Source organism: Microtus oregoni, unplaced genomic scaffold, assembly GCF_018167655.1.
Source record: "Microtus oregoni isolate MIOR12 unplaced genomic scaffold, Mior012 000011F_ref0000422, whole genome shotgun sequence".
Taxonomy (NCBI): Eukaryota; Metazoa; Chordata; class Mammalia; order Rodentia; family Cricetidae; genus Microtus; species Microtus oregoni.
Window position 1 is genome coordinate 9,274,610 of NW_024543070.1, and position 27,149 is coordinate 9,301,758.

The 27,149-nt window shown below is 40.0% G+C and overlaps 1 protein-coding gene and 1 pseudogene across 2 annotated transcripts in view; one reads left to right on the forward strand and one right to left on the reverse strand.

Moving 5' to 3' along the window:
- Positions 1-27,149, reverse strand: part of Kcnn2 (potassium calcium-activated channel subfamily N member 2) — a 362,369-nt gene that overhangs the window by 65,041 nt on the left and 270,179 nt on the right. For both annotated transcript variants that reach the window (XM_041660110.1, XM_041660109.1), the window contains exon 6: positions 25,723-26,141. In XM_041660110.1, coding sequence (XP_041516044.1) covers positions 25,723-26,141 — 419 coding nt within the window. The remainder of the gene's footprint in view (positions 1-25,722; positions 26,142-27,149) is intronic.
- LOC121453375 lies at positions 20,058-20,343 on the forward strand (annotated as a pseudogene).

The window sequence follows — 27,149 nt, forward strand, 5'->3', positions numbered from 1 at the left end:
GGCGCATGCCTTTAATCCCAGCACTCGGGAGGCAGAGGCAGGCGGATCTCTGTGAGTTCGAGACCAGCCTGGTCTACAAGAGTTAGTTCCAGGACAGGCTCCAAAACCACAGAAAAACCCCGTCTCGAAAAAAACCAAAAAAAAAAAAAAAAAAAAGAATTGTGACCTTTGGCTTTGTTCAAAATGCAATAGGAACTAAGAGATACTTCTAATTTGAAAAGCAACATAATCTTATTAATGAAGACACCTGGCCTTTTAGTGGCCCAAGCATGGTCATAAGAAGTCCAGACAGACCATAAGTACTGGACAGTTCTTATGTCCCTTTCCCCTTATGAATGAGAAACAGTAGTGACTTGGACAAGAAAGGCAGATAAGAGGAGTGGGGTGGACTCCATATAGTTCTGTAGGAAGACACAATGGAGTGCAGTAGGAAAAAAACGAGAGCCCCACAAGCGTGTTATGCTTCCTCCAGCCAAGACCTGACGTTAGATACAGAGGGAGGTTTGGATAGACAGTTTGATATGATCACGTCTGGAACTTGGTCATGCAGCTCTGATGGAGAGACGGTATTGAGAATGTACGCAGAGAAGGAATTATCACCAGGGAGCATGGAAGCTAAGCCAGGTCAGTAATCTGAAATTCCTCACGGGGGAAGAAATATTTTTAAAATAGAATGTTCGGAATCTGGGCACCTTGAGCTATAGCCTTTGGAGTATTGGGTCCAGTAACATCAGTGTCACCTGGGAGCCCACGGGAAATGCAAAGTCTTGGGTTCCACACCCTGAGCAGAAACACCCCCCGGAGACCCCACACACAAAGCATGAGTGACAGTCTAGGTTCTTTCCAGAGTATTAGAGCCTCGGGTGGAACAGCAGACAAAAGCAGGAAAGCCAAGGACCTGGGAGACCAGGAGGGTAGACATGCTGCCTCTGTGGGAAACAAATCCATCCACAGCAATGACTGAGAAAGGTACAAGGAACGAGGCCGGACCCCTGGGAGGAAAGCAGAGGGTTACAGCAGGGTACATCTTACATGTTGCCACAGGGCTGGGTCTTTTAAGGGGAATAACAAGAATACAATGGTCTAGTAGCAGAATTTGCAGTCAGGGGTGTTTGAGTTTAAAAAAGCTACCATCTGAGAAAGCTTCTGGAAGAAGAGTGCCCTCAGGGCAGCCAGTGTGGGTTACAGTGTGTAATACTAACACACCATCTGACCCACAGCCTTTAAGGCACCAAACACACTAGAGGGAGCAGGTTTTGTTTCCTAAGGTTCTCTTCACAACTCTAACATGCTTTACAAATACCAGAACCTCTAGGCAGGAAATGCTTTGAAAGCACCCAGTTTATTTAAAATATTTTCTCATGTATATGAGTGATACATCTATACAATTTAAAACACTCAAGTTACTCAATGGCAAAAAATTTTTATATAAGGCCTTTAAAATATTTTAGTTAGATAGGGTGGTAGTGGTGCACACCTTTAATCCTAGCACTTGGGAGGCAGAAGCAGGTGGATCTTTATGAGTTCAAGGTCAGCCTGGTCTATAGAGTAAGGTCCAGGTCAGACAAGATGACACGGAGAAACCCTGCCTGGAAAAACCTTGTTGCCATGAGTTTAGCATCTTAGAGAGTTTAAATAAATTCTCATCTAGCATTTTAAAAGTATCCAATTACTGAAAGCTACATGTCATGGTGTTTCCTTGTAATTCCAACACCCCGGGAGTTGTGGATGGATGGCAAGGCATTTGAGACCAGCTTGAGTTGTTACAGTGAAACTCTGTCTCAACAAAACAAAACAAAACAAACAAAGGAAAAAAGTAGCTGGGTCTTGAGAACGCCCATACACAGCTGATGCTATTATATAGCCACTTTATAGAGAAGTAATCAGAGGCACAAAGAAGTTTGGTTAAGGTCCATAAAATCCCAAAGAGGTGGGGAAACCATTTCTGGATCCCAAACTAGGCCATCGCTCTACAGTGGAATCTATGCTGCCTCCCACTAGCGGCTATCTTCAACCCAATATTTAAAAGATAGGTAAGAATAAACAGCAAACCCCACCCCCCTGCCTTTATCACTCAGAGACTCATGGGTGTCAGAAACCTTACGCAGCCTGTGCTTGCTCCAAAGGTACACAGAAGTCAATCTGACCATAGATGAAAGGAATCTGCCCCGCATTTTTAAAAAGCCTTAGAGAAGCCCACGTCATTATTATCTATCACAACTGATTCCAACATCAACTGATCCTGCCTGACAGGATCCCTGCCTGAAGGCCTAAAGCTTTGCTGCTGCAATCAATCCCACATCTCTTTTGCAGAGAGTCCTGTGAAGACTTCCCTGCTGGGATCTGAAGTTTGAAATGTGTCCTGTTCCAGGGCATGTTCCCTTTCTCTGTTTTCTTTCATGTTCCTGATGCTTCCTGTACTGAATGGATCATCACATTCATTAGAATAAGTATGAAACAGATCAACTTTAGTCTGTCCCCTTATCCTTTCTTGTCTTGAAGGGTTGGTGGTCTCTTTATCAAAGGGTGTGTGGAGGCAGCATCCTTAGCGGTGGGAACAGGAAATTTCAGTGTGCTGAGTCCTTATGGGCGAGCACCAAGGAGCTGTGCTGGTTATGGATCTGGGTCTCAGGAAAGAGACTCCAGGAGTTCTGGCTAAATGTATATGAATGACCTAAAATTACCACGAGGACTTACGATTCACCTCTACCTGTGCCATTAGCTGACCACCACATGAATATGCGCAATAACGACATTAACTCAGTAAGAACTCAGCAGCTCTGAGACTGGGGTATTACCATATGTCTCTTGGGCTCAGAACTGATGTTTACCAAAAGGAAGCAATGAGGGTAATGTTCTGCTCCCACAGATCAGGCTTGTGCCTATGCCATAGGCCAAAAGTAGGCAATGAGAGCTTTTTTTACAGCGCAGTACTCATTAGAGACCCCGGGATTCCTGCATTTGGTTTTAAGTCCAGCCTGGCTACTATAGGAACAAGTAAACTGCATATGGCATATTCACCATCACAGGACATGGGTGCATGACACAGTCTGCTTAAAAATGCTATTATCAGACCCCTCGCTCCTTCGCCAGTGCATTCTTCAATGTTTGATTAAAATTTATGAACACAGCATGTGCTTCCGAGTCCTTAGAGTCTGCCTAGCTGGCAGGGAACAGAGTCCTCTAGCATGTACGCAGGGAGTTAAGGTCTTTGGGGTCATTCAAGCTCTGGTCTGAGGCCCAACCCCTCGACCTAACTTCCAGGTAACTAACGCTGAGGTTACCTTAAGCCTCCAGCTCTGCAATTGATGTGCTGGGAAATCTGTACTTATTGGCTAAATTTTCAGCCCCAAAGGAGCATTTTTATCCGTGTTTCCAACAACACCGTACTTCAGTGCCTCAAGATGCTACAGATCTCATTTGGTCGTTTGTGTCTATATTTTATACATAAAGTATAAACTTTGACTACTGCTCCCTGTGGTTCATGTTCGTCCATCTGCATGTGACATTGCCAGTCCCGGCTAAGGAGGCAGGAGATAATGACTTCCATTTTTAGGGACAGTGAGCATCAGGCTCAGTAAAGGCTGTTTTTGTCTAATGGAGCTGACTCATGTGTAGTTTATACACACGCTAAATATCCCTCTAGGCCCCATGTATTAGGGCTAAGTCCCGACATCATTATTTGGAGGTGATGGGAACTTCGCCAGGACCTCGTGAGAAGTGTTATGAGGACTGTGCCCTTGACGATGACATTGGGATCCAGATAATTTTCTTCCTGTCTTTTTCTGCTTTCTTGTTGCCATGAATTTATCAGCTTATTCCACTGGACCACTGCCCTAAAGAAACCAGGCCAACTGACCAGGGACTGCAGCCTCCAAACTGTGGGCCCAAATAAAACTCTTCTCATTCACCTTCATTACCTTGGATACCTGCTACAGTAAAGGAAAGATCAACAAAACTCATTAGAATGATTACATTTTATTATAATGCTGAACCATGCTATATATGACTCAACTGTGCAAAACCGTGAACAGCGATTAACACAACTTAATCACCGAGCTAGGACGGGCCATCTAGGTACCTCCTTCATTCACCAAATTAGTAAGCCAGAGGTAGATCGGTAGCTAGCTAGACAGACAGATAGATAGATGGCAGTCAGACAGACAGACAGACAAACAAACAGGCATTTTCTACCTCATTTCTTAGGAAAGAGGTTCTTTGGAGCCACATGCAAAATCTCCAGCTAAGGACATCATAAACAAATTGTATCTTTATCTCTTGAGACTGCAATGAAGAGAAACCAAAGTGAGCTTCAGCTTAGGGATAGCTGATTCAAAACTTTTTTATGTCATATATTAATTTATTATTATGAGTGTTTTCATTTTGTGAGGTCTCACATTGTTTCCCACACATTCAGTGGAACTTATTATTTAACCTAGGATCCTCCTGCCTCAGCTTCCCAAGGCTTATATGTGTAAATCAATACACGCAGCTCTTTTGAATTATCTTTGTAAAAAGCATGTAGTTAGTATTGTCTATGAAACAAGCAATATATGTGTATGTGTGCATTTTACATTTCTTCTCATTTTTTATCTTTTCAGTAAAATTTAGGAATCATGAAGCCTATAGAGACAAAAGTTCAAGTAGACTCACATAGACTGACTCCACAAACAGTCGAACGGGATGTTACTCCTCATTTCAATGTGAGAATCAAAGTTCCTTTAATTCTTTATTTTCTGTGACTTGGTAATATTCAAATCTGGTTTCCCAGATATTTGTAGGGAAAAGAAACATCGCTTCATCACTTTTATCTAGGAAGAGTGAATGCACAGAAGACCTGTTTTCAAATAGACTTGTCTCCCTCCTTGGGTAAAATGTCTCAAAGCTGTGCCTCAAGAAGCTAATGGAAGTAACCACTTGAGCACAGCGAGGGAGGAGATAGCCCAGACAGGACTGATGCAGGTGCATCAGAGGTAAAACAGAAGCTGGCTTAAGAAGTGTCTCAGGGAGTCGCCAATGGTGTGTAGGCATCAAGGGTAGAGAAGAGCAGCAGGCGCTCCGAGTCTGTGAAAGATTGTTCAGCAATACTCTTGTATCAGCTTTCTCAAGATTACATGGAGGAGAGAAACCCCAAAGTGGATAAAGTCTCACCACTGCTGCCCCAAGTCCAGGTGTTAGTATAAACATTTCTCAGTAGTGAATGTGTCACCGTTTGGCAATGCCTACTGTGTTGCTAACTGAGGCTCTCTGCTAGAAATCGCATTCTCATGAGGAGAGGTCGTCGACACTTGCTCTTTTATATCTGTTTCCTTTGGCTGCTGCATGCATCTCCCTGGGATAGGGACATGGCAGTCTCTTGCACATTGGGTCAAACCAAAATGAAGAGGGCTTGCACGTGTCCATTTATTTAGAACAAGTTATGGAGGTTCAGTATTTGCCAAAGTCACAGTAAGCTCACTTTTCACATAGAAGCATTAAAAAGCAAATACCAATCTGATCAATGTCCTAAAAATACTGATAGAATTGGCACCAACAATACCAAGGAAGTGTTTGGGGATGACATTTTGGGCAAAAACCAAGACTTCTGTTTGCTACACATCAGATACTCATTACCTTAATCTCTAAGAATCCTCAGTTCTTCACCTGGGAGGCAGACATGACTATGCCCCAGCACCAACCCCATGTATACCTTCTGCATGCTCTCTTTTCAGTCTGGCTGTCCTGCCTCACCATTTGGCCTTATAAAAATACTTGATTCCAAAGTTTCTAATCAAATATTTACTTCTCTACAAAGTCTTCTTGGGAGTTTTAAAATTATAATTGAATGACGTTGGTGTTGGCCCCTCTCTAGCTGAGCGGAAGACAGTCTGAAACTCTCCTTGAAAGCCTTTTGTAGCCGCCTCGTAAGGTGCGCCATTAGCTTGTACCTTTTTTAGGGATAGAAGACAGATATATATCTCTATTTTAATTTAATTAGATGTGACACCGTGATTAAGAACGGACCTTGAAATTAGCAAACAGTGTCAGCCACCGACTCCAGTCTGGCCATTGTTGAGTGGTCGCTGGCTTTGCATCAGGTGTTATGCTCAAGGACAAGCACAGAGGTGTCAGACAAGCCATCATCCCTGAGCAGTTGAACGTGGACTAAGTAAAATGTAGTCCATTGTGATTTAGGAGATTCAGGAAAACAAATAAACAACAACAAAACCAAAAACCCTTGTGATTGGTTGTTTCTGGAGCGTCCCCACAGACCAGACAGTCATTGAATACCAGCTTTACCCTGGCACATTTGCTGGGTCCTAGAGACTTACATACTCCTCTGAACTTCATTTGCTTGCACACAGTAGGATTCATGACGTTAGCTTTTAAGATAGTGTCTGGACAGCCAATACCAGCCACAAGACTCATAAAATCTATGGACTCAAATGATGATGTAAATGCTCACCATTTTTCTAGTAAAATGCCAGCTAGTATCAAGAAACTCTACTTTCAGAGACATCCATATCTTGGGTCAGTTACATAAGTGTCTATAGCAATGTTCTGCACAAATAAAACAGCCTATGGCTATGCTCAGTGTAAATACCAGGAGATAACATGGTGACGCTTACCAACAGATGTTTAAAGGATGACATCCAATAAGATTTAAACCTTTTCTTCATCTTGAAAGCCAAGGTGTTTATAGTTCTCCTCACTGTATGTGCACAGTCTCTGATTTTGTAATGACAGGTAAGGGCCTTCACCTCTGTAGGGTTCTATAACAGTGTTTTATAACAACAGGCTCGGACTCCTTGCTGGGCTGGGAAGTCTCTGTTCAAAGTTGGAAGCATATTCAGCTGGCATGAACTGCTTTGACCTTCACAGAAAAACATCTTTCCTGTGTTTTCAGAAGGCTAACGGGAATGAGGCAGTTTTTTAGGTGTCTTTTTCAATGGTGCTAATCCCATTAAAGAGTCTTCCCCTCATGACCTAATCACCCCATAGGGCTCCATCTCCTAAAACATCACATTGGGGGTAAGATGTCAACAAGTGGATTTTAGGGAGATAAATGCTGTTTCCTAACTTTTAGCAGTTGGACATGTCTACACAACCCACTCATACCTGTACATACCTGCTTTTGCAGGCCAAATTCTCCTCTAGGAGTCTTTTTCTCCCTAGTAGACTTGGGCACAAGCAATCTCCTTAAATGATCCAAGTATTAATAACATGACTGCTTTTGTCAAATATCAGCGATTAATACTGATAATAAAAATCTGGATAACATAATGGTGGTTCAAAAATTTGTTTCCTTAAATAAAAGACCCCATTAAATTTGATTAATTTTGACTCAAGGTAGGCAAACAATAGGCACATTCTATTTAGATGTAATTTAATTATCTTTATGTGATTTGACCTATTTTATTTAGTTTTTTAGTATTTTTTATATGTTTAGTGTTTGTTGCCATATACAAGTACCTGCAGAGGTCAAAAGAGGAAGTCCAATCCCTTGAGACTGGAGTTATAGAACGTTGCAAAGGGTTATGTGGGTGCTGAGAACCAAACTTGATTCTTCTATAAGAACAGCCAGTGCTCTTAAATATTGAGCCATCTCTCTAGCCCTTAAATGTTATTTATTTTAAGAACAACATGCATTGGTTTTTTTTTTGGCTTTTTAAAACACATTTACTTAAGTATGGCACCATGTTCACGTTATACCTCAAAATGTCTACCTCTTCAGTAAAGATGATTCATTATTGATCTCTCCTGTTTCTCTCTCTCTCTCTCTCTCTCTCTCTCTCTCTCTCTCTCTCTGTGTGTGTGTGTGTGTGTGTGTGTGTATGCATGTTCAGCAATGTATGATTAGATCAAGGATATCTAGGGTATTTACAGAACAGATTGCAAACTACTTGAGACAACTTCATCTTGTACTGGAAAAGCACAGAAATATGCAGCATTTGAAATATCAAGAATTTTGGGAAAGGAGCACAGATGTAATTCCCCACCACATCTCAATCCATCTAAGTATGAAAAACTTGTCCATCAAAATGAATAAGAAGAAAGGGAGACATTAATCTTCCAAAACTTGAAAACTGCCATGAAACAATGGTCTTTGGGGCCAGGGCAGGATCAGTTAAAATAAGCTAAATATATTCCTCTCTGGGGGATAACATGGAATGAAGAAGGAAGAGAACGGAACTGAATTATGACTGTAAAATGAAGATCTTATCAGTCGTGCTCAATATTAAAGTCCTGCATCTCTCATAAAAACTTTGTGTGAGCACATTTTAATGCAAACATGCCATCATAACTATGACACTGTCCCAGATAACTGATACCTCCGTCAAACCACGGACCTTCTACCTTCTCATTCTCAGGAATAAGTATCATGTTTATGAAGAAGGTGGTAACATCCAAGAAGTACAGCAAATAAATTTTACAAGACATTCTTTACAATAAAAATAATTAAAATTTAATTATATAATTTTCCCTTTTCCCTTTCTGCACTACAGCTCCTCCTAAGTTCCCTAGTTACAAACCCTCCTGTTCCCTTCAACTCCTTCTCAAATTGGTTATTTTTCTTTGATTTTTTTTGTTACACACAAACATACACACACGAGAGAGAGAGAGAGAGAGAGAGAGAGAGAGAGAGAGATTCTGTTGAGTCTGCTTGATATTTCTTGAGTATATATGATTTCAGGTTATCCAATACAAAGTTCTCAGCCCTCCAGAGATTTTTTTCATGAAAACCCAACTTCAGTGAGTTTTTCCTATACTGGGAAGTATAGGCTTCATTTGCCACATGGCAAAGGTGATTGTGTAAAACACCACCCCGTTATTTAATAACACTAAAAATCATGTTTCCCTTATCACTGCCTGGAGAACAGGAATAGAGCCAGCTCCTCACACATGTGGAGGTGAGTACAAATATCACTCAGAGTGATCTTGCAAGACCAGATTACTTTTCCAGTTAAAGTCATTCTGTAAACTTTTGATGCCTGGAAGCTTCATCCTCAAGACCTAGACCTCTACATTATCCAGATTTTAGATTTCTTAACAATTCAGCAACAGTTATGAATGCCAAGGCAGTGGAGTTACAACCTGGGAGGCTAGAATCCTTAGGAGACCAGAGCAACTGTTTCATATCATGTTGTGTTGGGTGGGCAGAAGATATAGACTGCCAAGCAAGTACAAGAGAAGAACGAAGCGGCATCTCATGGGCACTAATCTCTTGGATGGCCTAGGACACTGATTAACATTTATACAAGCTACTTGCTCCTATCATCACTTGTACCTCTGTCCATGTTTGGCAACCACCAAACATCTAGATTTGGTCCTAGAGATAATATTGTTGGGAGGAAGGACTCTTACTTGATTCAGGAAGATATAAATCCATCTAATCTCCCGCAAAGATGTATAATACCACACTCTGCTTGCAACAACATAGAAACAGTAGTGGCTTCTACAGTTCAGGGATCCATGAACTTACACCATTATAGGCTGGTAAAGAAATATTCTAGTTTTTGCATGCTCCATATGTCTCTGCTACCCATTCTTTACTCTCTCTTCAATTTGGGCATGCAAAAATGATTCTTAGCTTGTGAACTTTTTCAGAAGCAAGTAGTAGCTGAGATCTGGCCCAGGGTTATATGGCTTGTCCATCCCTCAATCAGCTAACTTAGCACATTGAAAATAAAACTTTCATTTCCTCAGTTTCTGCTGTTTTCCCCTCAAAATAAGAAATCATCCATAAGAAACAAAAACCAACCAAACCTGATGAAATTTGTTTTCAAAAATAAAACCAGATTGAGAACTATGCGTTAAAATTCTTCTCTTTCAAAGCTCCTTGGACTTCTTAATGTGGTTACTTAAAAGATATTCTTAGATGAGAGACGGTTGATAGTTTAAACCTCAGGATGTTTTTTTTTTTTCCTCCAGAGGTTTTGGTGGGCATTTGAAAACACCCTATTTTAGGAAAGTCGAGCTCTTCTGAGATATGTTCTCCTTATACTATATAGTCTAGGCAGACCTTGAACTCCGTATGTAGCCTACGTTGGCCTCCTGTCGGGCTCCAGAGAACTGAGGTTATAGGCACACTCCCCAACAACCAGCCTGAGTCAGTTCTGTGCACAAGAGGAGCAGAACTTCCCCTGTGTGCTCATAACAAGAACCACACCAGATCGCCTGTTACTGCTGCTGTACTTGGAATTACACACACAGGACGCTGGGGGTGAGTGCAGAGGATACAATGGTGGTAACCTACAACAGGCAGCCTTAAGAAATGAAAGGGAACTCTGACTCAGGGTTCTCACTGCTTTGGGGGCTCTGTCTCTAAAACCCTTAGAACAGGATCCCCTCTGTCTTCCCTCCGTAATTCAGCCACAACTCCAGCTGTACTCTTGAGAGCCCTTGAAGCCACAGCCAAGATAAAAGACAGAGGAACTCTGTCTGAAGTCTGTGTGCTCCCACAGACGAAACAGAAATTCTTCGGACTGAATGCAGGGCCAGACTTCAAACAGAGCTGTACCATGCCTGCCCCATTGCTGTGAGGCCTCTTACTGACCAGCTCAGGAGGAGGCTTCAGATTCTCTAGACCAACGTGTCTGCAGTCTTCACATTCAGCAACTGCCGTTGCCACCGCTGCTTCACAGGCGTTTGAAATGAGCACAGAATTCTTCATTAAGCCACATTAACTTACTAAATCAAGAAACTAATTACTTGCAAAGGAGCCATTTTCTAGAAGATGATACCACTTTAACATATGCCTTTAACATAGATTCCCATTAGCGATTCTCGTTATAAGAACCCTATAGAACATAATTTTGATATATTAAGCCCCTCCATCTAATAGGCATCCTTCTACCTGATTGGTACACATCTGTGCAGAAATATTTGCCCACAGATCCTCACTCGGCTACACTAGTTGGTCTTATTCATGACCTGGTAGAGGACATGCACATCTGTATATGAATAAGTCTGTTAAAGAGGGTCCATGGGGATCAAGATGGCACCAGGTAAGGCTTTTCTTTTCTTTTCTTTTTTTTTTTTTTCCCCACCAAGGAGCTTGATGGAACTGCAGGATTTTGTTTGTTTGTTTTTACCTTTATCTGCCCAACATGAAGGACATAACCGACACCATGTGTGCAGTGGTTTTCTCCTTCCTCTAGGTAGCTCCTAACTATCGAGCTCTCAGTAGTAAGTGCCTTTATCACTAGGCCATTTCATGGGCCCCACAGGAAAGTTTTGAACACATACTGCACTGCAGGCTACTGATTACGACAGCAATCTTCCTTGTTCTGCAAACCACATGGAACATTTCCAACATGGCATCTTCATTATTTTTCCTATCCTTTGGCTGACACTGCTTTTATCTTCCTCTTTGTTTTTTTTTTTTTTTCCAAGACAGGGTTTCTACGTGTAGCTCTGGCTGTCTTAGAACTTGCTCTGTAGACCAGGCTGGCCTCAAACTCACGGAGGTTCACCTGTCTTTGCCTCCCGAGTACTGGGATTAAAGGCGTGCGCCACCACTGCCTGGCTCTTTTTCCTATCCAATTATCAGTACCACATGGCTACCAAATACTTGCCCCATCAAAATAAACCAATGACCTTGGTAGGGCTGCAAGATGAAGGATCTGGATGATATAAGAAATGATGGGTAAGATGAGTAACATAGCTATGCCAGGTTATTACAAAAACGAGAGTCTGTAGCTAGGAATAGAAAACAGCAATGTGTATTCTCACTTCATAGAAACCTCTGATTCTTATAATTTGTTTTTAAAATAGAGTATTACTTTATGGCTGAATGGTATGATATTGTTCTGGATATCACATTTACTCTACCCTTTATGCACAGAAGAACATCATTTTACTCCATGCTGTATCTAGCACAAACAGATAGGCTAGAAAAATGCCACATGTTTCCTCTCATATGCGGAAGATAAAAACATCAACCTGAATAGAGAGAGAATGACAATCACCAAAGGCTTAGGAAGGTGTAAGTAGCCAGGTTTCAGGAAAATTGGACTATAGATAACAAACCACAGATAGAAAATATTAGTTGTGTTTCATGACACAAGAGGGTCACTATGATTCACAGTAATTTACTGTATGCTTAATAACTGGAGGAGGGCACATGAGCACTCTATGCAAAAGTAGAGATAAAGAGATGTAAACATTCATTACCCTGATTGACAAGTACGGATTATATAACTGTGCTGAAAATGCCACACCGTATCTCATAAATATGTGCAATTATTCTGTTGATCAAACTTTAGAAAATATTTAACATGGAAATATAAACCCCTCAATTTGCTCTTTAGGTTATATACATGTACTATCTGTGCCCCATAATTGCGTATAATTAAAAAACAATGGGGACACAGTAGGCGTATAAGCATGACCACAGTAGGAAACACCATCTACTCTCAGATATACCGTACGCTAAAAATTCTAAGGACGGTGTTGGTGCTGCTTTGTTTAAACCCTACTCTGCTGAACTAACAGTATACTAACTGAACTCTATAGATAGGTAGCCCAGCTCTGTTCAAACACAGAATGCTTATAACGTCTAATAAGTATGATCACATAGATTATTGGAAACTAGTTTTTGTTACTTTTGAGACTATAAAATAATTACATTCACCCTTTTTTGTTTCCTCTCTACAGTATCCGTCATGTACCCCCTTGAGCTCATTAAAGAAACTAAGTCATCAAATTTAACTTTTACTGTGATCACTGCCAGAAAAGATATTTTCTGCTAAACACAACAGCTCTGATACTTTATGCCTTGCCTTGTGGCTTTCAGATGAGCATACTGTGACTGCTGCATGACATTTCAAATGAGGCTCTAAAACTGTAATATAGATACCCCAAAGTCTGCAAAATTTTATATTTAATTTGGATTTTTGCTAGAATATCAGGCATAATTTAGAAAACTAAAACATCACATTGTATTTAACACACAAAGTTTTAGAAAGGCAACTTCCAGAGAAGAGTCCTGAGAGCATAGGAATCAGGAAGAAATCACACAAGCATCAGGTGCCAACGTGGCATCAAAGCTACCATGTATTCAAAGCATATGGCACATCTCTCTATATACATTATGCTAATCTGTTACTGATGCTCCAACTAGCCAAAGAACAACCCACAGCTAGAGCACTCCCCTTTCAAAGTCCTGAGCTGTCAGAAACTCATAAGGCACAGCGAGGAGGAGGAGGAGCATGGCCACTCGCAATGTCTACCTACATCTTTGAAGTACATTCGACATCAGGCCTTTGGTCATGAAAGCAGAAGCCAAATCAAACTGAGTTATTGCTTCAAATAGAAAAGAAAACAAAAATAACAGTAAGTATCCACTGAGGAAGACAGGCCTAAGTGATGCCGTGACAGATTCTGACTTCACTTCTCAGAGCTGTCAACGTCACCGAGGTCATGGGAAGATCTTTAGTGATGTTGAAGAGGAATCACCTTTGTTCCTTCCTCTCTTTGACAACATTAGAAAGTGTGGCTTCCAGAAAGACTTCAGAATGGGGAAAGGGAAGCCTGGGGGAAAGAGAACTCATGAGAGAGTGGGTGTCTTCAAAGAGTCCCACCTGTGGGTGATATACCTCTGTATTTCTTTTCCTGTATTGTCTTAGGATTGAAGGCAAGACTGATTCAGAGAAAGGCAGTCTACATGACTTTGACATACTTACAGAGCAATGAGGAGAAAAATTAGAAAAATTAAACCACAAAATATGTGTAAATCAAGTCTCTGATAAGTGACTGATAATTAAACTACATAAAGAACTCTTAAAGTGAAACAAAGAAATCTTTTTAAAAAGCAGTGAGCAAAATGAACAGCTGTTTTCTCAAAGATTTATAAAGAGCTAATGATCACAAAAAAGTATTCAAAATCACTACTCACTAGAGGGCTGAAAATTATAAACATAATATCAGGCCATATTTTACTTTTTTATGATGGCTGTATCCTTATGTAAGTAAATATTTACTTTTCTTTATATACCTATATTTATGCATGTGTGCTCATATACATGGCTACCTGGTGTAGGAGGTTCTTCTGTCTTTGTGTTGCTTTCATTGGTTAATAAAGAAGCTTCTTTGGGCCTGTTGATAGGACAAAACTTAGGTAGGCAGGGAAGACAGAACTGAATTCTGGGAGGAAGAAAGCAGAGTCAGAAAGACGCCATGGATCTACCAGAGACAGACATGCCGAATTTTACCTTGTAAGTCACTGCCACATGGCGATACACATATTAATAGAAATGGGTTAAATTAACATAAGGGGTAGCCAACAATAAGTTAGAGCTAATGGGCCAAGCAGTGATTAGTACAATGTCTGTACAGCCCTGTATTTCAGGGCTAAGCTAGCTGGGTGACGGGGACAAACAAGCAGGCCCTCCTTGCAACAGCTACCAATGCTATTTATCCATATGCAGGCATACAAATTAATATGAAAATATATCTATTTACACATAAAATATTACTTTTCACATATATATGTGTGTTAATGACTAACAATACTGTTAGGTATAAAATGAAACTAGAATCCTCATATACTCTCTTATATTGTTCACTGCTGCTGGGATATAAAATAATATACCCTCAGATATTTACCTGGGGGCAGAATACATGTTTATGCAGATAATTTTGTACAAAAATTCACAGAACCCTACTGATAAAACCCACACCAGGAAACCATCTAACTGTGCATCAGATGAACAGTTGGATAAAATGTTCTTATAATAGAAATCTGTTCACCAATAAAAAGGAGCACACTGTAACAGAGATAAGTATCATGTTTAAGCAAAGTAAAAGAAACCAGATGCAAGAAATGACACAGTCATCCCTAGTGTCTATGGGGAATTGAGCCTGTGAATACCCACAGTCCATGGATGCTCAATGTCTCTTACATAAAATGTCACAGTATTTGCATATCATCTATATCAACCAGTAGGTCTTAAATATCTCTAGGTTACTCTTAACATGTAGTACAACACAGATACATCTAAATAGCTATGTTGTGTTGATAAAGAATAATAATTTAGAGAAATTGTACAAACTTTATACTGATACAGGTTTTAAAAATATTTCTGAAGATAGAAGGTTTTCAGCTGTATTGTCTGATTTTGATGATTTGAATGTTCCAGAAAGGCAAATCTGTCTTTACAATCCTCAGCACTGAATCATCCAAATCGGTGGGTTTATTACATATAAATTAAACTTCATTAAAGTTGTTTTAAAAATGAATATAGAGTAATATCCATTTATATATATTTTAGTCAAAAATTATGCTTAAAACTCTTAATAATTAAGTTTTATTTTTTTATTATTCCATACTTTTTACTAAGCAGTGAATAATAGCCAGGAGATCAAAGTGCCTCTGACTTCAGCACCACACTAAATTTTCTTATCTCATTGCTGTTTTTTTCCAGCATCACTGGAAATTTGGCAGTGATCAGAGTATTTATTAATCCATGGGGGGTTTTGAGCCAGGGACCAAGAAGAGTTGTAGCTGGCAGGGAGGGAAAGTTCAAAGACTGTTGTCCTTCCTGGGATCCCAGGAGTCATCCGTGAACTACCCTGCCAGGCCACAACAGAGAAGCAGCTCAGGGAGGGAAAGTTCAAAGACTGTTGTCCTTCCTGGGATCCCAGGAGTCATCCGTGAACTACCCTGCCAGGCCACAACAGAGAAGCAGCTCAGGCCTTTCTTTACTGGAGCATAGCCAAACAGACTTCCTGACACTCAGTAGGTGCTTTATTACTTAACACCGGCTCTGGAATAGAACACAAAGGCCCTATTCCCTGCCTACTAACAGTGAACAACTTCATTAACATAGATTAAGGTTATAAAAGTTGGCTGTTGCAGTATGAAGCAGATATGTCTAAATTTGGTGCATGGCCAAAATGTATAAATTTTATTGAATAAGAAGAAACCTTTTTGACTTAAAATTTTTCTCCTTTACTTTAATACAATTTTGCAGTAAAGAAGCATTAGTTATAAAAAATAAGACGCACTGGTATGAGTATAGCTTTAAAATAGACACAAATTGGCATGTTCAATGACCTGACTTTGATATTCAGAACTTAAAACAACAACAACAAAAAAAAAAATAGAATGCAAAAAAGTCTATGGGCAAATAATAAACACTGTTTTCTCCCAATCCAGCTTGGAGTCTAGGAAAGGTATGAATTTTCTAAAAAATTAAAAGGGTCCTGTGAAACTGAACTGCATGAGTTCACTGACCAAGCCTTCATGTACACACCTTACAGACAAATTCCACATGCTGTAACTTCCGTGATTTCCGAAACCAGGGAAGAAGACAGCTTAAACTTCATAAGAATGCACTTGAGCATGGACGCCCGAGGGGTAAGACGGCTATGAGCTGACTCTGCTGTCAGGGATCTACTGAGCTTGGATGCCTATGCTGTTCAACTTTGCGCTGTGCTGCTGTAAGAACCCCAGAAGGCACTTTCCATCCCTCACTCTTGAGATGAGGCCATCAAAGCCCTCTGCTGCAAATATTATTCTCGCTTGTTACCTCGGAGGTAGACCCCTTCACCCCATCAATCTATATCGGGATGAAGAGAAAATGAAGCTTGAGGCAATGCTTTTTTTTTTTTAAAAAAAAAAAAGACGTTAACAACCCTTTCATTTGGGGACATTGTACTAAGCATGTAGGCTTCGCAAGCCACTAGCGCAGGCTGAAGGCGTCTAAAGTGCAGACTTCTGTAACTTGATGGGGCCATTTTAAAGCTGTGACTCATTTATGAGCGTGAAAACGCCATAAGTGTACTGTATGAATCAGACCCTGGAAGTAAACAAATATTACATTACCATCAACCACATATTACAAATCCATTGATGAATGCTTGGTGTTCACTCTGCAACAGCTGGAAGCTGGAGAGGTCAAAAGTAATATAGTTATCCGGGACCATGTAACAAACCCAAGGGCCAGCAGCATGCTTGCCTAGTATCGCAGTGCATAGTTAATGGCACTTCTATAAATATTAAACAAACTCCATCATAAATGCCATGTCTCAAATTTAAGCAAATGAGAAAGAATCGGGCAACCCTAAAGGCCAGGGTTTAAAAGACAGCAGTCCTCTGAGTGAGTCTCTTGAAAATATAAGATAAAAGCTTGGCTGGTGGACTGGGGAAATGAGCCAGCATTGTTAAATGTAGTTCTCCATTATACTCTCCTATAGATAATCTGATATTAATAATAAAAACCATAATAGAACAGAACAGGTGAGACAGCCACAAGCCATTCCTCCTCCAAAAGTTGGCAAATGCTACATGAAAAGGGAAAATAAAAGTCCAAAGATTTTTTTTTTTGGAAAAAAAGCAAAGTGAAGACTAGGATCCAGGCACATGAAATCACTTAGCACACACTGAAGCCTACTTTAAAACATGCCCTACAAAGGGTAAACAATGACCTTGGATGTACAGACCAAGGCAGTCAGGGAAGGGTATCAGTACAATGCTGAACAGATGCAGCAGATATTAATAACAATTACCTTTTGGGTTCTCATGAATAAGAGTACTCATTCTAATGTATAACTGGACACGATTCAGAGCCCATTATCCATAGGAAGTGGAATCCCATATATTATCTATAAGTTGAAAGGATGAAAGCCTATCGAATTACAAAGCACTGCAGTCTTTTTCTTCAGGAAACCCTAGTGCTGTGTGTTCCTGGACCAAAAGCTAGTCCATTGGATAGGTTCCCTCAACAACCTGTTCAAAAACACTGGTTTCAGAAAACAGCTACTTGTGTGAACTTATGCTGTGTGTCACTTTATTATGGAGTGTAATTTGCCTGTAATATTCCACCAGACATTAGAATAAAGTTTCAGATGTATTTCAGAAATCATCTATGTTTTTAAAAACAAAACTTCTGAAAATACATTGTAAATGACTATTAGTAAAATTGCCATACACATAGTAGAAAATAAATAAATACTCCATTGGGGTAATATTATAACATACTTATTAACCAATGAACATATTGAAATGGAAATCTCTGGTTATGAGATTTTTCTCTGATAATTAGAAAAATAAATACCACATTAATTTTTATCTTCTGGGTTTTGGTGCTGGAATTTAGTCAGGCCATTTGCAATGCAGCTCACAGTTCCAGAAAATAATCACACCCAAATTCACTCTTCACTTAACTTTTCCACTTTCAAAATGAAACCATCTCAAATTTATTTTCCAAAATATCTCCCTCTCAACCAATGCATACGAGTTAATCTATTTAAATATGTTCATAAACAAGACGATGAATAAATCAGAGTATGAAGTTATATGTAAACGGACATCCCATCCTAACGCCATGATCCTTTCCCCAGTGATAGAAACATTCCTGACTCCTCTGATTGATTACAGCAGGCACAGTATGACTTTTACTTGGGAACACTGGCACCAGAGTCCATGTGCTCAGTACCCATTTGCGTTTGAGTATAACCTCTCTTTCAAATTAAAAAAGTTGTGTCTAAAGAAAAGAATATATTGAACACAGAAATATTCCATTTCATTGACTCTTAAACTTCAGAAGGTTGTAATACCACTTAGTCTCTAAAACTTCAGTATTAATTAACATACACCAAGAATGTGTCCCAGAAGATGAGAAGAAGCAAGTATACTCCCCCTCCTGGACTTCCTGGTGTAATTTAAATGCTAGTTGTTCTCCAAACCTTGATGGTGATAATAAAAATAACAATAAAAATAAAGCAATGACAAGATGATTTTCTTAATATGACACAGCACTAGCCCCATGCACACACAGGCTTGCCAGATTGCTACTACAGGAACATCTTAGGGACAACATCATTGACACGTGTTAAATTGACCGTTCACTAGGCTATTTCTCCAAAACTGAAGATGTCCAAGGAGATGCACACAAGGGCTGGGTACTTCCCAAAGCGCAGGCACTAAAGCTCAAATATTCCACTTTCTTCTGTTTCAAATTTACCCCTGAAGTTTCTCCTAGATTTCTCCTAGATAAATCCTGATGAAATGTCCACATCTGAGCCATTTTGAGAGTCAGATCATTTACCAGGATAATGTCACACTTCTTGGCTTGCATCGGAAAAGACTACACCAGAACCAGGGTGTGATGACTCTCGTTTAGCTGAAGGCAGGTGTTTACTAACCAAAGAAGCAATTGAAATAATATTAGGGTCCTCCCTTCTCTGCTTTTACTATCATTCACCCAAATAAATGAGTCAACAAATAATGCAGATATAAGCACTTACATACATATGTAAAATGTAGAAATTTTATAATTATAAAGTAATATATTATCCATAGTGCCTATACAATACATCCATAGTGTGTATATAGTATAATATATATATATATATATATATATACACACTTATCCACAGGAGAATAAATATTGAACACATGATATACCAGGAATGAAACATAGATGCCTTCTATAGGATGTCTTTCCCATCAATAGAGGACGCTTTCAAGAAACTTCTAGAAACCCTGTGCTTAGTAAGAGGACAGGGATCAACATAACCTTTTCCAGAAAGTTGACTGACTCTTTCAATCTTAAAATATTCTTACAGTTGTTTTTTGAAAGATTTGTTTTCTTTTTAATTATGCTTTTGCCTGGGTATGGAGAAGTGCAGGTATCTGCAGAGGCCGGAAGAAGGCATTGGGTGCTTCAGATCTTGAGTTCCCTGACATGGCTGCAGGAGACCAAACTCAGGTCTTCTGCAACAGCAGTTCACAGTACACTTCACAGCCATGGCAGATCTCCAGCCTCAAAACATTCTTAAAGTTCTTATAATTAACTAAAAATAGAGTTTCTATTAGATATAAAATATGTCCCTTTGAAGTAGACAGGATATTTAGATGGGACAAAGATAAAACAGCGTGGTTTGCTTAGGCCAAACATGTAAGGGAGTTATACTTATATGAAACAGTACATACTTAGAAAAGACATGAACACGTGCAGTTGCACCGACATGGGTACATAGGCTCAAGCCGGTGTGTCCTTGGGCTAGAGAGCAGGACAACCATCTTCGGGCAGTGTTTGTGGTGTTCATCACCCGGGAGCGAATTAAAAATGGGTGATGCTGAGAAAGGCAAGAAGACTTTTGTTCAGAAGTGTGCCCAGTGCCACACTGTGGAAGAGGGAAGCAAGCATAAGACTGGACCAAACCTCCACAATCTGGGAGGAAGACAGGTCAGGTGGCTGGATTCTCGTACACAGATGCCAACAAGAATAAAGGAATCACCTGGAGAATCCCAAAAAGTACATCCCTGGAATAAAAATAATCTTCACTGGAATTAAGAAGAAGGGAGAGAAGGCAGACCTAATAGCTTATCTTAAAAAGGCTTCTAATGAGTAATTTCACTGCCTTATTTATTACAAAACAAATGTCCCATGACTTTTAATGTGTACCGTAATTTAATTCATAACCTAATATTCTGATCATGAATGGCTAACAATGTTTTGTTGGACATTCCTGATTTAAGTAAAACTGACTTGTAGGAAAAGAAAAAAAAGAAACAAAAGATGGATGGGAAGGAGGGAAAGCAGAAGGAGGGGAGGAAGTTAGGGAGGGAAGGAGAGAGAAAAGGTCAGCAAGGGGAAGAAGCGAGGGACAGAGAGACAAACCAACATCAAGGAGGAAAGGGCAAGCTTGTGCAATAATATTTAAAATGGAAACTTTGTTGAAATAATTTATATATCCTCATATATTTTAAATTTTGTTTTTTGATATTATAATACAATTACATAATTTCACTTTTCCCTTTCCTCCCTCCAAACTTGTCCATTTATCCTATCTTGCTCTCTTTCAAAAGCGTTGCCTCCTTTCTTCTTTGTTATCACATGCATATATGTTTATGTATATATACAAATATTCCTAAGTACAATCTACTCGGTCTGTATAATAGTATTCGTATGTTTGCTTCTAGGGCTAGCTAGTGGTGTTGGATAACCAATTGGTGTGCTCTTCCCAGGGAAGACTACTTCTACTCTCAGCACTCCTTAGTTACCTGCTGTTATTCACTTTTATAGGGTTCAGGCTTCCAGGCTTTTCCTCACACAATGACTATTGTTGTTGTTCCTGTTCAGCTCAAATTTTGGGAGCCAGGCTGGTGAGATTTTGTGGCTCTAGCTTCTGCCATTTGTAGGAGACACAATCTTGGAGAAGAACCTACAACTGCTACTTTACTAAACCAAAATAATCTCTAACTGCATCCTAAATGTTTGCCTTTTCCACCACAGATAAAAGTAGGCATCACCCTTCATCAAGGCAACGTTTCCTTCCAACAGCCAGACCATTACAGAAAACCACAACCAATCAAAATGCAGAGTGATGGAGCCCGGCCCCAACAGATACATATCTCTGCATCTAAACGTCACAATCTGGAGATGTTCCAAAGCAAAGTGAAAAATTGCTGAAAAGAAAAAAATCCAATGTGGAAAGTCTATCAAAGTGTTGGGTAAATTGCAAGCTGTGACTCAGCCTTGTGGTTGCAATCCTGCGCCTGGCATTTGTCCCCTTTACCAGAAAACCAAAGCTCTGCTGGTTGGTTTCTGTCACTACTGTAGATACATTTTCATGGCATCGTGGACACTTTCTCTTGTCATCACCTGTTGATGACGATAGGCATGGCTACCATCTAACCATTTAAACAGAACAAGAACACATATCCTTTGGGCTGCTGTAACTTGGCACTGCTTGCCTCAGAATTTCTATATTTGGGGTAAAAATGGTGATACGAAACATTTAAAAAAAGAAAAATGCATGGCAGGTGAATAACTCTAAGGTGACTTAGTGTCTTTGGAAACAATCACAGTAGAAAGCGCCCATGCCTATGCAAATATTACCAAGGATGCTTTTACCCACTACAGCCACACTGCCAGGCAGAAATGGTGGTTTAGAATCATTTTTAGTAGGTATGTCTACTAAGTTTTAATATTCATTCTTCAACTTGGTAGGTAATCTGCTCCAGAAAGCATCTTAAGCTCACAAATACCATGATTGTCAGGTGATGAACATTACCTTAAGCAGTTTATCTTTCTTTAAAAAGGAACATGTTAGGAACTATTGGATATTAGTGCTATAGTAGAATGCTTATCTAACAGGGCTGGGTTCGATCTTCAGTACAGCAAAAATCAACTAAAACCCAAAACACTTTAGTCCCTCAAATACTATACCTATACTTAAGTATAAAAGTTCCAGATGCATCTTGAATCTTAGACCCAGATAAACTTGCAGAAAAGCAGATGAACTCACCCATGGGTGTTCCTTGTGGCTCCTTCTCTCAACTCCCTAAGAATAGCTATAGATAATTTTAAGCAAATAAAAAAGTATAAATCCATAAAGACAAAGAGAATGAGTGACAACACAGTACTAAAGATACCAGAAAGCTGATCTCAAGAAAGCAGAATTCTAGGTTAGAGGTAAAACAAGAATCAGCTCTCAGGGCACTGGGAACCTGACCACATATGACTCCAGCATGGTTCACACAGGCCCACTGCAGAGAGGGACATGGGGGAAGAGAGTCAACTACACAGAGGCAAACACTTAACCTGGTCTTCTGCTCTGGAAATGAGGGTTGCTCTGAGCCAAGTCAGTGGGAATCTGGACTTTTGTAGTCAGGAGAGAGCTGAGCAGGTCTGTGGACTGGTTGGACGATTTCCAGCACACCCTGACTAGAACCTGAAAATGAATATTTGCATATGAACTTTTCATATCTCTTCCTCCCCTGCTTTCACAGGAATTCCTACAAAGTAGTCATTCATACTTTGGCTTCAATGATGAGGTCACAGAAATGATTGCTCATAGGGTGGTCAGATTTGCAGAGGAAATATAAAATACGCTGTTCCTTCCCGTCAACCAAATCTCCCCTCAATGAAGGGTACAGTTGTCCAGTTCTAGATAGAACTAAAGCTTCCAATTGACTCTTTCACATGTGTTCTTCAGTGTGAGCATGCAGCCAAGGACACTCAAGCATTGAAGGAAAGCTTCAGAAAAAGCAAGCAAAAAGAAGAAAAAAACCCCACATCTTTGGGGACACAAAATACAAAGAGCAAAAAAATTTTAAAAGCAGCCTTAACATTGACAAATAAACCACTGTATAACAGCAAAGGAGAAGCCAGAGGCTATCAAACACAAATGAGCACATAGGGTCAAAACTTAGAAACTGGAATTTAATGTGTGGCATGGATGTGTTAATTTGAAAAACAAAACTATGTTTATCTGTTTACGTGCTTTCACTCTCATGAAGATCTAGAACTCAGTTACATTAGGCAAAAGCTCTATATATCTCCCTAACCCCTAACAGAAAGTTTAAAACTCAAACTGAACTTGTCTTCCAATATAGAAAGCAAAGATAGACAGAAAATAAGAAAATTTTAAAAACTAATATACAGAGATCATTATCCACACAACAAAATCCAGGGGCTTTAAGAAATCAATTTCCTTTTTATGAATTGAAAAACAGGAAATTCAATACTGAATGGTGATGTTTTTGTTCCGGCTTAGTAGCTGTACATGAATCTACTGATACTTTACTTATTGTACTATATTTATATTATACATACTGCAGCCCCGTGGCCCTGTAGTTAACACCCTGTCAACCACTCAGGCCATGGCCAGGATGGCTTTCAGGTCCCATGGCACTGACTTTACCATGGCTGCTGTATGTAGATTTAATCTAAGCCTCTATTGTTCTATTTACCAACAAAGACTTGGAAGTCAGATGTGGGGTGAAAACCTGCAAGATCAAAGAAGCTGAGAAGTAACCAGCTGACCTTAATTTTGGATGAAGCCCAGCAAGAGACATGTCTCTTTACTTGTCCCAAACAAACAAAAAGAAAGCACCAACTCAAGTCCTCACCCTTTCCTTCCAGTGTGGCTCCTCTATCCAAATTGCTGGTGTCTCTATGGCCAACTCGGGTAGGTGCTAGCTCTGCCCACCCTCCCAATTCATGGTAAAACTTTATTTAAGCCTTAGAGTGTGATCAAAATTCCCACAACAGAATGGGCCAAGAAAGTTCCCAGAATCATGGACTGAAACAGATTCATAATCTTGTACAATTTTAGAACGCCAATCCTGGAGGCTTTCAGAAAGGAAAAGAAACAAGAAAAAAAAGATTAAAATGAGAATGGAGTCAGACTGTGGGACTCTGAACACAAAGGGAGACAAAATCTTCCTTTTCTGAAGCATGAGTTTCCAGTCTGGAATTTTATATCTAGCCACACTGTCCATGAACATCGTCTGAGAAAACAGACTGCCATGTTGTCAAGGTCATTCTCTCATACACTGCATTTTCATAGAATGGGATCACCCAGAGTAAATAAATAAAGACATAAGTAAAGGAATAAAGAAAAAGGCACCAGACACACACACACACACACACACACACACACACACACACACACACTCAAATATACAGACACACAGATACACACACACATATACAGATACACAAACATATACACACATACAGACATGCACACACATACAGACACATATGCAAACACACACTCACATATATAGACACACATATGCACACATGTACACACATGTACAGACACAAACACATGTACAGGCACACACATGTACAGATAAACACACACACAGAAAAAAAATCCCTCCCTGACATGATACAGCAGGAGGGAAAGGTTCTGAAAGCCACTACTTCAATAGGAGACTATGAAAAAGTTTAATATCTAAAGAGGAAGAGGGAGGACTATAGAATGGGGGAAAGGTTTAGAGATGATTCCATGGTAACAATATACAAAACTGAGCCAAAAGAAAAAAATTAAAAAAATCTAATAAACAAACAAAACCAAAACAACCAAGTAAAGTAAACGAAGTACTATTTATTCCAGAGAAAGGAAAAAGGGGAAATAGAAAGAGGAGGGAAAAGTTCTAAAATAAGATTTACCTTGTCACAATGTGGATGGCGGAGTTGTGAAATTTTGTTTCTGTTCAAGAGTAAGAGCTAGAACCCACTCCTATCTCTCATGTACTAATTTTACCTTGAATTTCCTTCCCAGGGTCCTACAGCCATACTCACAACCCATTGTTAAATGGCTTTTTCGATAGGCCATTTATAAATGTATTTTGTTTATTAAGCAGCTAAGTGAACATTGTTGATAATATAATTGGTTGGCTTAGACTCTGTGAGTAGCCTCTGAACACTGACAGCTCATATGCACCCCTAAAAGACCAGAGCTGTGTGCACCCCTAAAACATTAGAACATTTCAGACAAGAAACACACAGTCTCTTTCTGTTAGTTCTTGAATGTACAATAGAAACCAACTCATGATCCATCAAGTCTTTAATAGATAACCATGCACATAGTAGAACAAATTGGCACTACAGTTAACAAACTACTTTAACAGGTCCCCTAAAGTTCAAACCTGTCACATCAAGACTTTTTGCTTCAATAACAATCAACACTTAAACCAAAAGTGCCTCAGCAATGTAACATTTCCCATACAGCATCACCACAAAATGTCCTGGACTCTTCTGAATTCTGACAGATTACAAAGACAACTCTCCATTGAAAACTGACCAAGTCGGAAAGCAGAATACACAAGCATCAAAGCATTGGCTCTATACAGACACCTCCGGGAAAGCTTTGTTACTGTTATTCAAAAGACAGTGAAAAATTTCAAAACGCAAGCACATCGTGTTCTTTCTCCCACTTCTGAAGATACTATATGGCAAATTATTTTCTCAGGAAAAGAAACAAACTTACCTTTCACAAGCTCGGACAGTCCATGCGGCAATTATCCATAATGAGATACTAAAAACCAAGAGCACAGTTCCTGGGCAGATAGTCATTAAAGTCTTCATAACAAAACGCGTATTGAAGTTTATCTTATTAAGTGCCCCAATGCTTCTAGAGGAGGCATCGGTGAAAAGTTTGCTATGTAAAAGCATGACTCTGGCGATCAGATAGAGTCTTAAGAACATTGGTATAGATAAGATAATATCCACATCAGCGGTGGTTGTGGAGGGGGCATAGGAGAAGGCAAGCCGGGCCGTCCATGTGAACGTATAATTCCCAGGTATGGGATGAATAGCACACACCAGTATTTCCAAGCAGATGAAGAAAATACGCTCATAAGTCATGGCTATTCTCCAGTCATCTGCTCCATTGTCCACCATGAATAACTGAAAAAATAAAGTAGAAAAGCAGCTTCAGTATGGCATGAAAGCTCTACAAGTGTCAGTGCAGAACTTCAAAAAAAGACAACAGGTGATGCTTAGCAACTGGACGAGCTAAAGCTGGCATCTTGGAAAGTCTAGCCAGGTATGCTATTTATAGACGAGGGCGATGGTACAGGAGGGGGATTCCATTCCGTAGAAATTCAAACGAGCAGCCTGCTGCATAGGGACTCAAGGTATTCGGGAGTCCACATTATTGGATAATCCTAAAGGAAGATTTGTTTTGTAACAGATTGCTCTCCGTTTGAGGAGATGGTGTTTCAACCCATGCATGATGCTATTTAGGGTGCCGCTGGAGTCAGTGCAACCCTAGAATGCAGCAACACATGAGTATTCTTATGAGAAATTTATTCTTGGCCTCGGAAAAATCACAAGAAACCACAGATGAACGTGGCAGAAACATTTATTCTAGTTTCCTCCCTATTGTTTTATAACTTACTCAATTCTCCCCTCTCTTATTTTTGCCATCTTTCATACCACAATTAAGGAAAGAATAACTTGTTTCCCTGGCTGTTTCTAAAGAAGGACACCAGACCCTGGCTGTGCATGAATTAGCAAGAGCATTGTGTTTTCACTTTTTAGCTGTCACGATGACTTGTGGGTGCTCCTGGCATTCAAGTCCAGGAATCCATGGGAGCCAATCCTGCTGTGTGGCTGCATCCCATGGACTAGGAAGACTCATCTGCCCTGATACCAACAGTGTCCCCCGCCGAGAAAGATGTCCTTCTCTTCCTTCTGCTAAGTAATCCAGTAAAGTAGGAGTGAAAGCCAACAAAAGGAGCATAGTTGCTTTCTCAATGAGTGAGCGGCAGACTGGGTTAGAGAAGATTCCACATGGCTGCGTCCTATGTACCCTCCTCTCCTCCACAGACATCAGGTAGATCCCTGCTCTTGCTTAGCTAGTCTGTATGTGGTACTTCCCTCCTATGACCCAAACTGCTCCTTGCTTGGCTG